Source organism: Manis pentadactyla, chromosome 9 (genome assembly GCF_030020395.1).
Source record: "Manis pentadactyla isolate mManPen7 chromosome 9, mManPen7.hap1, whole genome shotgun sequence".
NCBI lineage: Eukaryota > Metazoa > Chordata > Mammalia > Pholidota > Manidae > Manis > Manis pentadactyla.
The window spans coordinates 106,480,886-106,494,442 of NC_080027.1; the positions used below are offsets into that span (position 1 = coordinate 106,480,886).

Sequence of the window (13,557 nt, forward strand, 5' to 3'; positions counted from 1 at the left end):
ACCTTGATATAAAATTTGACCTAATTAAGACACTACTGGGGCAAAGCATTCCAATAGCAATTATGCAGGTTGTAAAGGGGTGAAGTACCTTTTAAAACCAAGAAATGCTTCTGCCAGAAATAAGCATCCCTGAGGTTATATGAAGAGTTGTAAATGCAGGACATCACTTGCCTTGACCTCAAGTGGGGCACCTCCCAGCAGCTGCCACAAAGGCTGCCTGCCTGGGAGCCTCTGCAAGGAGCACTGGGCTCCCCCGCTTCCAAAGAGCTCTAGCATCTCCCCCACGAGCAGTCTCCGAAGCTGTGATGACCCCCTCATGTGTGCCCCTTGCCTTCCTTACTAAGCCATTCTGTCATTCACAGAGGTTTTTTTTTAAGCATTTACTATATACCAAGACCTGTCTCATCTTCTAACGATGCAGAGATGGAAGAAATTCTAACAATAAGATGACGCCACAGGGCAACCTCTAAGGCCAGAAATAATCTGTGGGCATTTCCTTGCAAACAGTTTGAAGTTTTCATGATGGAAAATTATTCACCCAGGTCTGTTTTGAATACTGAGCCCTGATTAGGCATACCAGCAGTATAGAGATAAGTTATGGTGCCCTACCCCCAAGGAATCACAAGTCTAATGGAAAAAAAGACATACACATAAACACTTCCGATAAGGAGTGATATAGCTGAGGTGCAGGTGGGAAACAGGAACAGGGATTCACCCTAGCTGACAGAGCAGCTAAGATGGAACAAGGTTCAGTGGTCTTACCTGGGTTTGCAGAACAACTATAACTACTTAAACCTAAGTGAACAAGAGGTAAGGGTCTAGACTCTGATATCAGACTGCATAGGTTCAAATCCCATCTCTTCCTCCTACTGTGTGATATTGAGGAAGCTACCTTAACACTGTGCCTCCATGTCTTATAAAGCCACCTCTTTGAGTTGCTTTAAGGACAAAGAAAATAGTATGTGTGAAGCACGTGGCATGATGCTCTCCCAACTCCATCATAAGCTGTATAATGTCGTGCAAGTTATTTGAACTCTGTGCTTAATTTCTTCAAAACACCTACTTCACTATACGGTTAAGAGATTTTAATGAATAAACAAACTCTTGTAACAATGCCTAGCACAAAGTCTTAGTTATTAGTATTGAAGTTTTATTACTACAACCACATCTTCAGTGTAATAATTTTTAAAAAGCCTTACATTTTAAATTATGTTCTCACATTCAAAGGAAAAGACCATTATTCTGGAAATCAGAAATTTAATTAAAGGGATTTAGGAAAATTGATTAACCTCTCCAAGCCAGGGTCTTTTCATCAATGAAGTTACCTCTTCCAGAACATTTCTAATCACCTCCTTCCCTGGTGGGCAGAGTCAGGAGGCTCCACAGCAGCACATCAATAACACCCAGAGCAAAAACTCTCCTGGGATATGCTTGTTCACTTAGTTTCCCAACTTGTTTATGAGCACCTTGAGAGCTTGTACTTTGCTTTCACCTATCTGTCCCATGGGAGGTCCTAAATAAATGTTTGTTGAATGAGCGAATCCAAGTTTTTGGCTGTGAAGTTTGGGGACACTGAGAAATTCAGTTCCCTCACTAAGTCACCAGTTTAGCTAGTGGGAGATATGAAACCTAGAACTGAAAGTCTCACTCTTAACACCAATGTCTTCTACAAAGTCAGCCATTACAAAGTGATACACTGGGAGTGACTGTTTTCTTTGCAAATAATTGTTTATTTTAGAGGCTTACGATCAATTACCTTTAAACTGCAAGTTACTCTGGTGCATTCAAAAACTAATTTGATTTAGCCTATGTCAGTGCATCCCCAACTTGTTGGTAATATACCTGTTGCACGAAGCAAGTGTGGCTGGATCCTGACTCAAGATATTAACTGATGTGCATTGTGAGGATGACGAACACCATCTATGGGTGTGGCGGTTGGTTTATTGATGTCTGCAAACAGAAGCTGGAAAGTTATATGAAGAAGTCATGACAGTAAGGCTCTTGTTTGCTCTTCATTCAGGGGCACTCATCTAAATACTCAAGGCAGTAAAAATGAAATATTGAAGCCCTAATCTCAAATTATTTCTACTCCCAGACAATGAGATCTCCTGATCCCCAATCGTGATGGTAGAACACAAGAGTGAAAAACAAAAACCGTCAGTGATCACCTTTTACATGGCAGAATGGGCCCTCAGAACTCAGAGATAAGTTTTCAGAGTCAAGGCCTTTAATTTCTAAGAACCCAGTTTGAGGGAACATAAATTACCTAAAATTTTCTAGTCAAAGTCTGGATTTATTGACATAGGATCTGTTACAGCCTGTTCTGGTAAGTGGGACTCTGCAAGTATCTGCACAGTACCAGTCACCTGGAAGACGCTCACTGGAGAGGCTGTCTTCTCGACAATCCTCTCTTGGGTACACAGTAATTGTAAAGAAGAGGAAATAAAGGGCAGGGGGTGGCTTAGGTGAATAGAGATACGCTGGGAAGGGGTCTCCATGGGCTGATGTCCGTGTATGTGTACACCCACAAATTCACATCTGGGACCCTCCCCTCTATTGAGTTCCATTGCCATATGCAGTCTTTTCCAGCCTCAGAATCCTGTAAACGGCAGGAAGAAGCCAGAAGGGGTTCTGTGATAGCAGATTGGCAGGTTTACATCAGGTCATCTCCCTGTCAGCTGCCGCTGCTCTGCGGTATTCATGATCCCAGCGCACTATCACCCCGGTTCCTTCAGACTTCATGCACACCCGCATCCTAAAGCCACTTTAAACCTGGCCAGACTTGCTTTTCTACATGCTAGCCAGTGAACTTGGATCTCCACCTACAACAGGTCGTACAATCTGAACATATTGCCTATTAGCCCTCAAATTATATAAACAGATGAAACCCCAACATTATTAAGGGATATCAAGGTACTAAGTCTTTGAATGTATCTTTAAGTATAATGGTCTTCACATTATGCAATAATTTCTGTGTTTATATGTCTTTGTCCCTCACAAGACTATGATTATTTTAAGTGCCAAGACCATCTTGGGAAAGCAGTGCAATGCCTGATACATCATTTAATCAATAGTTAATGAGCAAGTTAACAATAAATGTACATATATACAGGGACAACGTGGACAAACACCCAGATTCCGAGGTCAGACTATCTGGACTCTAAGCCCAACACCATCCGTACTAGCTGTGTGACCTTAAGACAAATTGCTTAAAGCCTCTTCTGAATTTTGAGATTTCCCATCTGTTACATTAATACTATATACTTCACTGACTGCATACCACAGTGCCTGACAAAGTAAACAAAAAATATTACTATTATTATTGAAATTCAGAATGTCTGGCCACTGAAGCTACCAAAATACGCCAAGCATTTAGCTGGTTTCATCCCCAACTCTAGTCAAGAGAAACCCATTTGTGTGCCTTTATTTCATAAGCTGAGACGTGATTTAATGGCCTTTCTGAATGTGAGAGCATTCTGGGCACAGGTGGTGGTGAGCAGCTGTTCTCCATCCCCACTGAGGACCAGTTGAGAGCCTTAAAGAGCCACATGAGTGATTTGAGTATAAAGCATTAAGAAAAGCTTCCTAATGCTTGAGGGTGTGACACTCTAGGTAGAAGCCTCAAGGGAAGCCAGGGAGTCCCCCTCTCTTGAGATTCTTTAAAAATCAGATACTTCATTGTCTCTGAGGTGGATAAAGACCAGAGAAGCATCTCGCATTAAAATAACAAGCAGTTTACACAAGTCGGTCAGGTCTGAGTTACATTGCTATTGACCTAGTTCCAGCGGCACTATAACCTGGAGATACAAACAAAAAGGAAGAAAGTATGGGAAGGTCATTCCTCTACTTGGTGAGATCATAACGAAAACATTTTAGTATGCTTTTAATCCTCACATACAAAATAACTCTAAATCTCATTAAGAACCCCTTTCTGAAGGATGCAAAACGGTGCCTGGTGTTAAGTACCTCAGGACAGGTCATGGTGGGGCCATTTCAGAGGCAACCTCAGGTGAGTGTCTAACATCCTACTGCATGCAGGTCATGGCTGATGCGATTTCCAGCTCAAGGTGGCAAACAGAAGAGGGAAAAGGTATTTCCATTCCGCTAGTGGGGTTGGGGAGGCAGGGGGTGGGTGTCAGAGAAGTGCCTGTGAGCAGAGAGACCCAATTACACACCCATTATTCGTTTCAAACAGAAGAGTGTTTTGCATATTTCCTCTTGGAAGAAAATATTCTGACTTTAGTGAAGAGGTAGCTGCAGTCTCTTGCTCTTCTTCTTGGTTGCTCAGAGGAAGAGACCAAAGAAAAAGATGTCTAGGGGAAAGAAAAGCTAGCCAAGGCCTTAATCCTGGGCAACCTGCAGCTTGAGTGAAAGCTGAAACGGGAGTATGTGTAGGTGACTGAGGAATCCAGGCTTGTTTGCACTGTAAGGCCATACAAAGGGATCAGACAGAAGGCTGGAATAGAGATATGCACGAAGGACACTTAAATGGAATATAACAGTTTGTTCTCTTCCAAATTACTGAACATTAAGTTTAAATGTTTTCATAGAAATATTAAATTATATGTATATAGCAGGGTCAAATTTGCACATCACTACTCAGTTTTTAAAGGAAAATGTCGCTTCTCTATTTCCTATAACCATTCTTCTTCCACGCTTGCAGTCTATTGAGGAGTAGGGGAAAAAAAGTTTGCCAATTAATATCTTGGTCTCTTCCCTTGTAAACAGTATCTTTTTTTTATTTTATTTATTTATTTTAATTTATTTTATTTTTTTTATTGAAGGGTAGTTGACAACAGTATTGCATTACATTAGTTTCAGGTGTACAACACAGTGATTCAACATTTATATACATGATAATTCTAGGTACCAGCTATCACCATACCAAGTTGTTACAATATTTTGACTATATTGCTTATGCTATACATTACATCCCGGTTACTTATTTATTTTACAATTGGAAGTGTGTTTACATATATATATATATATATTTTGTGAGGGCATCTCTCATATTTATTGATCAAATAGTTGTTAACCACAATAAATTTCTGTATAGGGGGGTCAATACTCAATGCACAATCATTAATCCACCCCAAGCCTAATTTTCGTCAGTCTCCAATCTTCTGATGCATAACGAACAAGTTCTTACATGGAGAACAAATTCTTACATAGTGAATAAGTTACATGGTGAACAGTACAAAGGGCAGTCATCACAGAAGCTTTCGGTTTTGTTCATGCATTATGAACTATAAACAGTCAGTTCAAATATGAATATTCATTTGATTTTTAAACTTGATTTATATGTGGATACCACATTTCTCTATTATTATTATTTTTAATAAAATGCTGAAGTGGTAGGTAGATACAAGATAAAGGTAGAAAACAGAGTTTAGTGTTGTAAGAGAGCAAATGTAGATGATCAGGTGTGTGCCTGTAGACTATGTGTTAATCTGAGCTAGACGAGGGCAATAAAACATCCACGTATGCAGAAGATTTCTCTCAGAACGTGAGGGGGGAGGTTCTAAGCCTCACCTCTGCTGCTCCCCATTTTCTCACCAGATGGCCCCCTGCGACTGTGCCTGTCTTAGGTTGTTCCTCCCTTGAGGAATCTTACCCGTCTCTGGCTAACCAGTCATCTTCCGCGGCCATACAGGGAAATGTAAAGTTGGTAAGTGAGAGAGAAGCCTTATTGTTTGAAAAGGTTAGCTTTTTACTTCTTTGCATATTTATGCCCTGTGGCTTCTATGCCCAGCATTTGTCTTGAAGTGTCTTTACCACTTGGAAGAATTATGATACTCGGTAAATTCGACATGTGGCACGAGTTCTATTTAAAGGTTGTGATTAGGTAGGAAGAAGAAAAGCTATAGAAGTAGCAGGCAGAAGAAAGCCTGGGAAGATTGATTATTTCTTTGACATATCTTCTTGTAGAGTAACTTCAGCATGGATAGGTTTTAAACTACTAATTAAATTGTGCACACACATTAACATAATAGGAGTATAGTTACATAACCAAAGCATACCTGTAATTACCAGCCATCTCCAGTGAAACCAAGAAAACCAGTTAGGCACCTTAGGCATTTGTGAAAACTTATCTATGATATGGTGGATATTGTCCAACTGAACTTAAACAGTCTGAGAGAATTCAGATAAACTAGAACAACCCATTCCTGGGGACTGTTCATATCCTATATGTTCTTTTAACGATAAATAGTCTGTGGTTGTAAGATTTTGGAGTGCTACAATTTGCACTTCTCCTAATTCTTGGTTGAGTTCCAACAGTATAGATCCAGTCCAATTTTTGTTTTACTGTATGCACAGGCCAGCTTAGATATCTCCTTCCTCATTCCCATGGCAAGTCCAGGAACTGGTGGGATGAGTGCCTCTACACCTGTGACAGTGCGTGGATCTTTGTTGGAGTTTTTTTTTTGCTGATCATCTTCTGGCATGAGTCTTCCCGAGAGTGCTGATGTTGGAAGTTCTTTTTCATATCGTATCTTAGTTCATTTTCGGGGTAGCCAAATTAGGCTTTGATCCTCTGTATAAACACAAACAGACCCTTTGCCTACACTTTTATATGCCCTTTATATCATTGTGTAGAACTCATTAGAGGTTACCACATAGGAACTGCTTTTTTTTTTTTTTTTAATCATTAATCTACACTTACATGACGAATACTTTGTTTACTAGGCTCTCCCCTATACCAGGTCCCCCCTATATACTCCTTTACAGTCACTGTCCATCAGTGTAGCAAACTGTTAAACAGTATCTTTTGGTAATTCCTTTTTTTAAAGGAAGAATTATGTTTCTTGTCTCTCCCCAAAACAGCTCATGGTGATGGGAAAGAGGGTCTATGGTTTGTATGGTGGGCCCTATTGTTTGGAGGTGGCTGGTCTGGCCAAGCCCTGACCTATGTCCGCTGGGGCTCAACTGGTCCCTGGTGGCCTACTGGGACACTATGCAGTCATTCTCTGCAGGAGTCCACACACACCAGGCTGCAGGAAGCTGGAGGCTCTGCTGCAGCCTATGGTCCTTCCCGAGGCCCAGCTGCTTTGGCTGCCATTGGCCAAGTTGCCAGGCCAAAGCAGCTTCTCCTTCAGGCATGCAGCCTCTCCCAAGCTCCCCGGAGGAGGGAAGGCTCCTTGGTCCCGGCAGCACATTTCTATCATGATCGGCTCTGCTCCCCAAGTTTCCACCTTATAAAGGAAGAAACGTTTTCTCCTTCCATCTCCACTTGCTTTGTTTCACCACAAGTGATTTTAACCAGCTGAAGCTGTCAAATGCTCGTGACCTTAAGCAACCTCACTACCACTTTAAAAAAGCTCATAAACAGCTAAGAACTCTGAGTGACCCCAGTTCATGAGACCCTTAACTGGACCCAACTGAGTGAGGGCTCTTTCCTGACCAATGGACAACAGAACTTGTTGTAACCATGTACAGATTAATGGATGAGCTCTGACTTTGCCAGAGCACAGGCTTTCAATCATGAATTAGCATAAATACCATGACCTCCTCCTCCCTTTCTAGTGCACAGACCCCCTGACTTCCGCCCTCAGAAATGTGCTCACTGCTGCACATCCCTCTGCCTGGAAAACAACTAAGCTCAGGGCTTTGTTGACACTGTGGTCACTGGTTTTCCGTGAATAATCCCAGCAGGAGGCAGAAGTGAATACACAAGCATCTGAGGTCTTTGCCTTCCTCTCCTCACTCTCCTCCACAGTGTTTCTTTTTATGGGGTAATACTTTCCCTATGTCATTGTTCCCGGGGCACTAAGCTGCATGACTAGCATTGATGGCAGATCGGATACGGGAAGAAAAACTGGCTTAGTACTAAGGACACATATTGAGAAGTAGCTTTCAATTATACACTGATATCAAAAATGAGAAATCCATAGTTTAATCTGGTAGGCAAGCAATAAAATAGCCAAGATTTTACTTCTTAGATTGTATACTCATATTAAAAAAGCACTTACATAGTGCTTAGCATGTTTCAGATACTTTCTACGAGCTTGACTCATTTAATATTAATGTAATGTCCCTATGTGATAGGTACTGTTGTAATTATCATCCTCATTCTATAGATGAGGGAACTGAAGCACAGGACAACTACATGACCTTGTCCAAGGTTACAAGGTGAACTGTATACGAGCCAGGATTCAACTCTATGAACAGTTTGGTTCTATGAAATTTAAACCTTACTGCTGTAGTACTGCCACTGGGTGTCAGCATACCAAACTGAAGGAACAGCAGTGTTTTAAGGAAGAAGGGAAACAGGATTTTCTGAGGGCCTTCTAGGAGCAGAACACTTATGCATACATTTCCTAATTTAATCTGAGAGATGAATAAACTTCTTGGAGAACAGAATATGCAATATTTAGTTAATAGATGACTAATTTGTATCAGAGGAGCTTTTGTCCATATTTTTTTAATTGAAAAATTAACATGAGAGTAGATTTGGAAGTCAAGAGGATCAGTCCCTAGAGTCTTCTTTAACACAGGGCTCTTCCCAACTAATGGCACCTTATCACACAAGCAAACTGTTATTAGAAGGACTTCAGGGAAGAGACCACTCAGCTTTCTAGCTCTGCAAAACTCAGCCAGAAGAGCATTAGCTATAAAATTATCAGGTTTAATTGCTATAACATTAGAACCATAGTACATTAGAGTACAAAACCTGTATGTACAATTACACATACAAAAAAATGTTCTCTGTGAGGAGGAATTTTCAGCAAATCTGCAAGAGTTATTCCTATTTTGGGCTTCAAAGGAGAAATGGAAATTTCCAAGATGTCCCCCTCCTCTCTCTGGTTCCAGTGACCCTCCAAACATAAATTTGCCAAAATCTGAGGTAGGAAGGAAGCTTTTAACAGTATCAGGCACTCAATCCTCCTTGCTCATGAAAGGGGTGAATTTTTAGGAAACCTTTTCCATCATTTATTATACTGATGTTCCATCCATCCGCATCATTAGGTTCAGTAGTTACCATGACAATGTGGTGCCTACAGCAATCTAACTTGATAGCCAGATGCCAGAATGGGAAAAATAGGACCAGCTAAGAAAGTAAGAAATATAATTAATCTGAACCACAGAAAAATGTGCTCAAAACTAGGACCAAGAAAGAAACTGCTGAAATGTCAGTGACAAGGGAATTATAACAGGAAGCAATAATCAAGTTCCAGTATAAAACTTTTGCTACCTAGAGCCATGAACTGGTCTGTAACTAAGACTGAGGAAGAAGTCAAAGTTGGTCCAGAATAATGCTCTGCGCGTCAACCACACACACATTAAAAAATGTTCTCTGCAGAGCCCAGTGGTGCGGTTGACTCCAGCAGGGGTCTGTGTGGTATGACCGTCTTGAGGATCTGAAACCCCCATCCTAAGTGCTGCCGAGACGGTGCTCTGCTCACCTCCAGTCCGCTGCATACCAGCTTTCCCATCTGATGAAGTAATCACCACCGTTCTGAAGCTAGTCCTAAGAGACTGGGCTGAGCTGTGTCCTGGAAGCCCCTGTCCCCTTGCCTTCTCCATGCCCAGGGGAAGCAATAGGCCAGCACAACCCTCTTGGGGGCCCCAGTATGGCAAAGGAACAGGGAGAGTAAGAAAGGAGAGCAACACAAAAGCTGTGCTCCAGAGAGACCAGTCTGGGCTGGGCAGTCGTTCTCCTCATGGCTGGGCTGGGTAGCGGCGCTGAGCTAGGCGACTTGGCCGGTTCAGGCTAGTAACAGCGGAGAGCTGGAAAAGAACAAACACTGCGCGAGATTACAGCCCCAGGCGCGACTCCCCCAGGCTGACGGCTGGAGTGCGCGGGGCAGCCTGAGAGTCTGGAACACTTCAGCTACCCTTGACTTCCCACAGTGGTATCAAATTATTCACTTTCACCCAATACCTTCTCCTCTTAAATACGGCAGAAGAAATTCAATTTTATAGAAAGGGGAGGCCAAGTGATCATGAGAACAGTCAGTCTGCCCCAGGTCACTGAGGAGCAGGGAGGCTGGCTCCTCTCAAAGTCTACAATGATCTCCTCACCCTGACAACAGAGCGATGGTACATCCGTACCACTGATCCCAACACTAATTGTGTCTCTCAAGTCTTGAGACTTATGAAAGGTCAAGAGCAATATTAATAATAGCAACACTGAGCATTTTCTGCATGCAAGGCCCTTCCACATACATCCTCCCATTTAATCCTCACAACTCCCATGAGGTAGCTACTACAAACTCCATTTTACAGATGCAGAAACCGAGACTTAGAGTAAGTCACTGTTCAAGGACTCAACCTACAGTAGGTGGTAAACTAGAATTAGAAACCTGGGTCTTCTTAATCTAGAACGTGTGCTCCTAACTCCTGTCCCTCGGGGCTACCTTACCTGGGGGACCTGAGATGGGTTGTAGAGAGGAACTGCCCCTTCCAAGGGAGGTGGGGGAAGCAGAACACCAGGGTTGGAGTAAATCTCAGAGGAAACGCCCTGTGACAGAAAATGACAGAAAAGCTTATCAGTCTCTTCTCTGATTCCAGAACATCAAGGGCCTCCCTGAGCATCAGCTTTGGCCAAGAGCAGATGGGAGGGTTTCAATACAAACTCGGGGAATCTCAAGCAAAACATAGTTCAAGTGAGCACAGCCAACTCCTGGGTCTGGGGTGGCAATACCAAGGCTCAGGGTACCCAGAGCACATAAGAAGTAAAAGCCACTTAAATTACACTAATAGCATCATAAAAAATAATATCATATTCTTTGAAAGACCTAAAATACTACAGGAGTGCTCTAACCAGTCTGCAAGAAATAAAAATGTTTTCTTAGCAATTGACATGAAATCCATACCATGAATTTCATGTCAAGTGAAATGATTCCTTGAGAATTTATGATGGCCCTTGCCAGGAACATGGGCAGGCTCTGACTCCCGAGATGGAGAAGAGGCCGTTCTCTAGAATTCACCTATGGAAGCTGTGATGGGCTGAACTGTGCCCCCACCAAAACTTCGTATGCTGAAATCCTCACTCCCAGGACCTCAGAATGTATTTGGATACAGGGTCTCTAAAGAGGTGGTGACAGTAAAGTGAGGTCATGAGGCTGGGCTCTAAGCCACTCTGCCTGGTGTTCTTATAAGAAGAGGAAACATGGACACAGGCACACGCAGAGGGAAGCCCATGTGAAGACCACGGCTGTCTACAAGCCAACGAGGAGCCTTGCTTCAGCCGAAGCAACCCTGCCGCCACCTTGGTCTCCAACTTCTGGCCTCCAGAACTACGAGGAAACAAGCCCCCTGCTCAGGCGCCCTAGTCTGTGACACCTCATAACGGCAGCCCTAGCGAACGAATGCAGAAGCTTTCTCCATATTCCCCTCCCATGTGAAAGATCAGACCTCACACACCCAGGCTCTGCTGGGGCCCCAGGCTGCTCACCTCAGGTCCAGACAAGCCCCCGGTACCATCAGCTGTGCCCCCGCTGGACAGTGATCCTCGGAATTCACCCCCACCTAGAAAGCATTGGGTCAGAGCTGTTTCCATGGCTCAGGACTGAGGAGGGCCCCTTCCAGATGGCCCCCAGGGAGCACAGGGAGAACCACAGATGGCCTGGAGAATGTTGGCAGTACCTGTGCCCCTGGAGAAGGTGCTGGTGCCCAGCAGAGACGGGGGCTCTGGGAGCGACGTCAGGGAGAGGCCCGGGCCAGGCTCGGGGGGAGAAGGCGCTCTGGGGGCGTCCTGCTCAGGGGAGAAAGGCAGGCAGCGCTGGCAGTTAACAAGCCATGCTGGCCTGCTGGGTGCCTGTAATGGCCACCACGGGGCCTCCGCCTGCTGCTGGGGTGCTCCCCCCAAACCCCTCATGCCATTCCTCTGCTCAAGAATCGAAATCACTGCTGGCCCGCTAAAGTTAACATTCTTCACCCTGACTTTTAAGGCCTTTCATCCTCACAGGACCAGTTTATGTCCCATGGTCGCCCATCACGAAACCTCTGTTTCCTCCAGACTCAGAGTCCAGTGCCAGCTCAGGACCCTGGCAGGTGCTGGGCAACCCCCCGGAAACCCTGGCCTCCCCCGAGGGTACCTCAGCGTCGGGGCTGTCCGACGAGTCTTCCTCCCCTGACGTGCTGCCGCTGGGCTTTGAGCGAAACCAGCTGAACCAGCCGAACCCGGAGCTCTGCAGGGGAGAGGGGAGGTCCTGCGGCTCCCGTGCGCCCCTCCCGCTAACCCACCCCTGTGCCGGCGGCGAGGCGGGAGGGCCGTGACCGGGCCCAGACTCCCCGGCCTGCTCCACCGTCCAGGTCCCCACCTTTCTATGCCCTTTCACATCTCCTGGCTTTTCTCTCTGTGCCGCATTTTGGGAAGATGTTTTGTCTGCCTCATCAGAAGTCTCCCCCTCGTCCTCCTTGACTGAAACGCTGGAGCTCTCGGACCTACTCCGCGCTCTGGGAATCAGTGGCGCCTGGAATTAAAGAGAATAAGAACCAACGTTTTTATGATGCTCGGCAGTTACAAAAGCACGGTTACCTAGACTCCCCCACCTGACCTGCTCAGTGAATTGGTGGCTCATGGTCCTTCAGGATCATGCTCTGCTGATGAGCAGTGGGGTAGCCATGAGACAGGACTTGCCCAAGATCTCCGGTCAAGGCCAGAGCCTGACCCCAGCCCTGGTACTGTCCCCAATCCTCTGGGGGTTTTAGTCCCATTCAGGGCCTTTGCTCTTGCCCGTCCCTCTGCCTTGAACACTTGTTTCCGAAATCCCTACCCGGCTCATGCCCACTGTCCATTCCAACCTCTGCTCAAGGCCTCCTCAGAGACGCCTTCCCAGGCCACCCCAACCAAAGTAAAACCCCTCATACGCACAGCTCTTTGTTTGTAGTCACCTCCACCACATGGAGGCACCATCAGGGGAGGATGTGCCTGGTTCCCTGTGTGTCCCCAGCCCCTGTACAAGTCCCAGGTGTGCTGGAGGAACTCAGTTTTTGTGAATGAATAAATGAATGAAAGATGGTGCTTTCATTCAATCGATTTTATCATACCAATGTTAAAAATCATATTTACGAATGACGTGGAAAATATTTTACAGTAGTAAAAAATAGGAAAGCTTCATATGCACGTTCTTAACCATTTAAAAATGTGTACATATGTATATGTACATATATATGTATGTGTATACTATATAGTCTGTATATATGTGTGTGCATATACATAGAAAAACATTGGAAGGAAATAACCAAAATATTTGTGGGATTATGAATGATGTTTGTTTGATTCTTTATATGACATTTGATCTTTCAAGGTTTCTATAACAATAATGTACTACTTTGAGTCAGAAAAAAAAAAAAACCTGAAAGCTTTTTCAAGTCCTGTAGCCTGGTTACTACTTGAGAAAGTTATCTGATGGCAACGTCCAACCAGGTAAAACTAAAGAACATCTTGAGTTTGGGACCAGCGATGCCCATTTCTGGGGAAAGGGGCTCATTCATTCAGCAGCTGGATAGAAAGATTCATTGACATGGTCACCTGAGACCTTACAGCTTCACCGAGGAGAAAAGACACAGCTGCCATAGGTCCTTCTTGGACATAAGCAAAGTAAAAAT

The 13,557-nt window shown here is 44.2% G+C and overlaps 1 protein-coding gene across 8 annotated transcripts in view; it reads right to left on the bottom strand.

Annotated features, from left to right (window-relative positions):
* Positions 1–8,605: 8,605 nt before the first annotated feature.
* The window catches only part of SEC16B (SEC16 homolog B, endoplasmic reticulum export factor), a 49,812-nt gene continuing 44,860 nt past the window's right edge, over positions 8,606–13,557 (bottom strand). For 7 of the 8 annotated variants that reach the window (XM_036916756.2, XM_036916754.2, XM_057507905.1 and 4 more), the window contains 6 exons: positions 12,267–12,419; positions 12,042–12,134; positions 11,590–11,698; positions 11,399–11,472; positions 10,364–10,462; positions 8,606–9,729 (listed from right to left, as the gene is read on the bottom strand). In XM_036916756.2, the coding sequence (XP_036772651.2) occupies positions 9,661–9,729; positions 10,364–10,462; positions 11,399–11,472; positions 11,590–11,698; positions 12,042–12,134; positions 12,267–12,419 (597 nt within the window). In that variant the 3' untranslated portion in view covers positions 8,606–9,660. Of the gene's footprint in view, positions 9,747–10,363; positions 10,463–11,398; positions 11,473–11,589; positions 11,699–12,041; positions 12,135–12,266; positions 12,420–13,557 lie in introns of all 8 variants that reach the window. The other variant, XM_036916757.2, reaches the window with a different exon arrangement.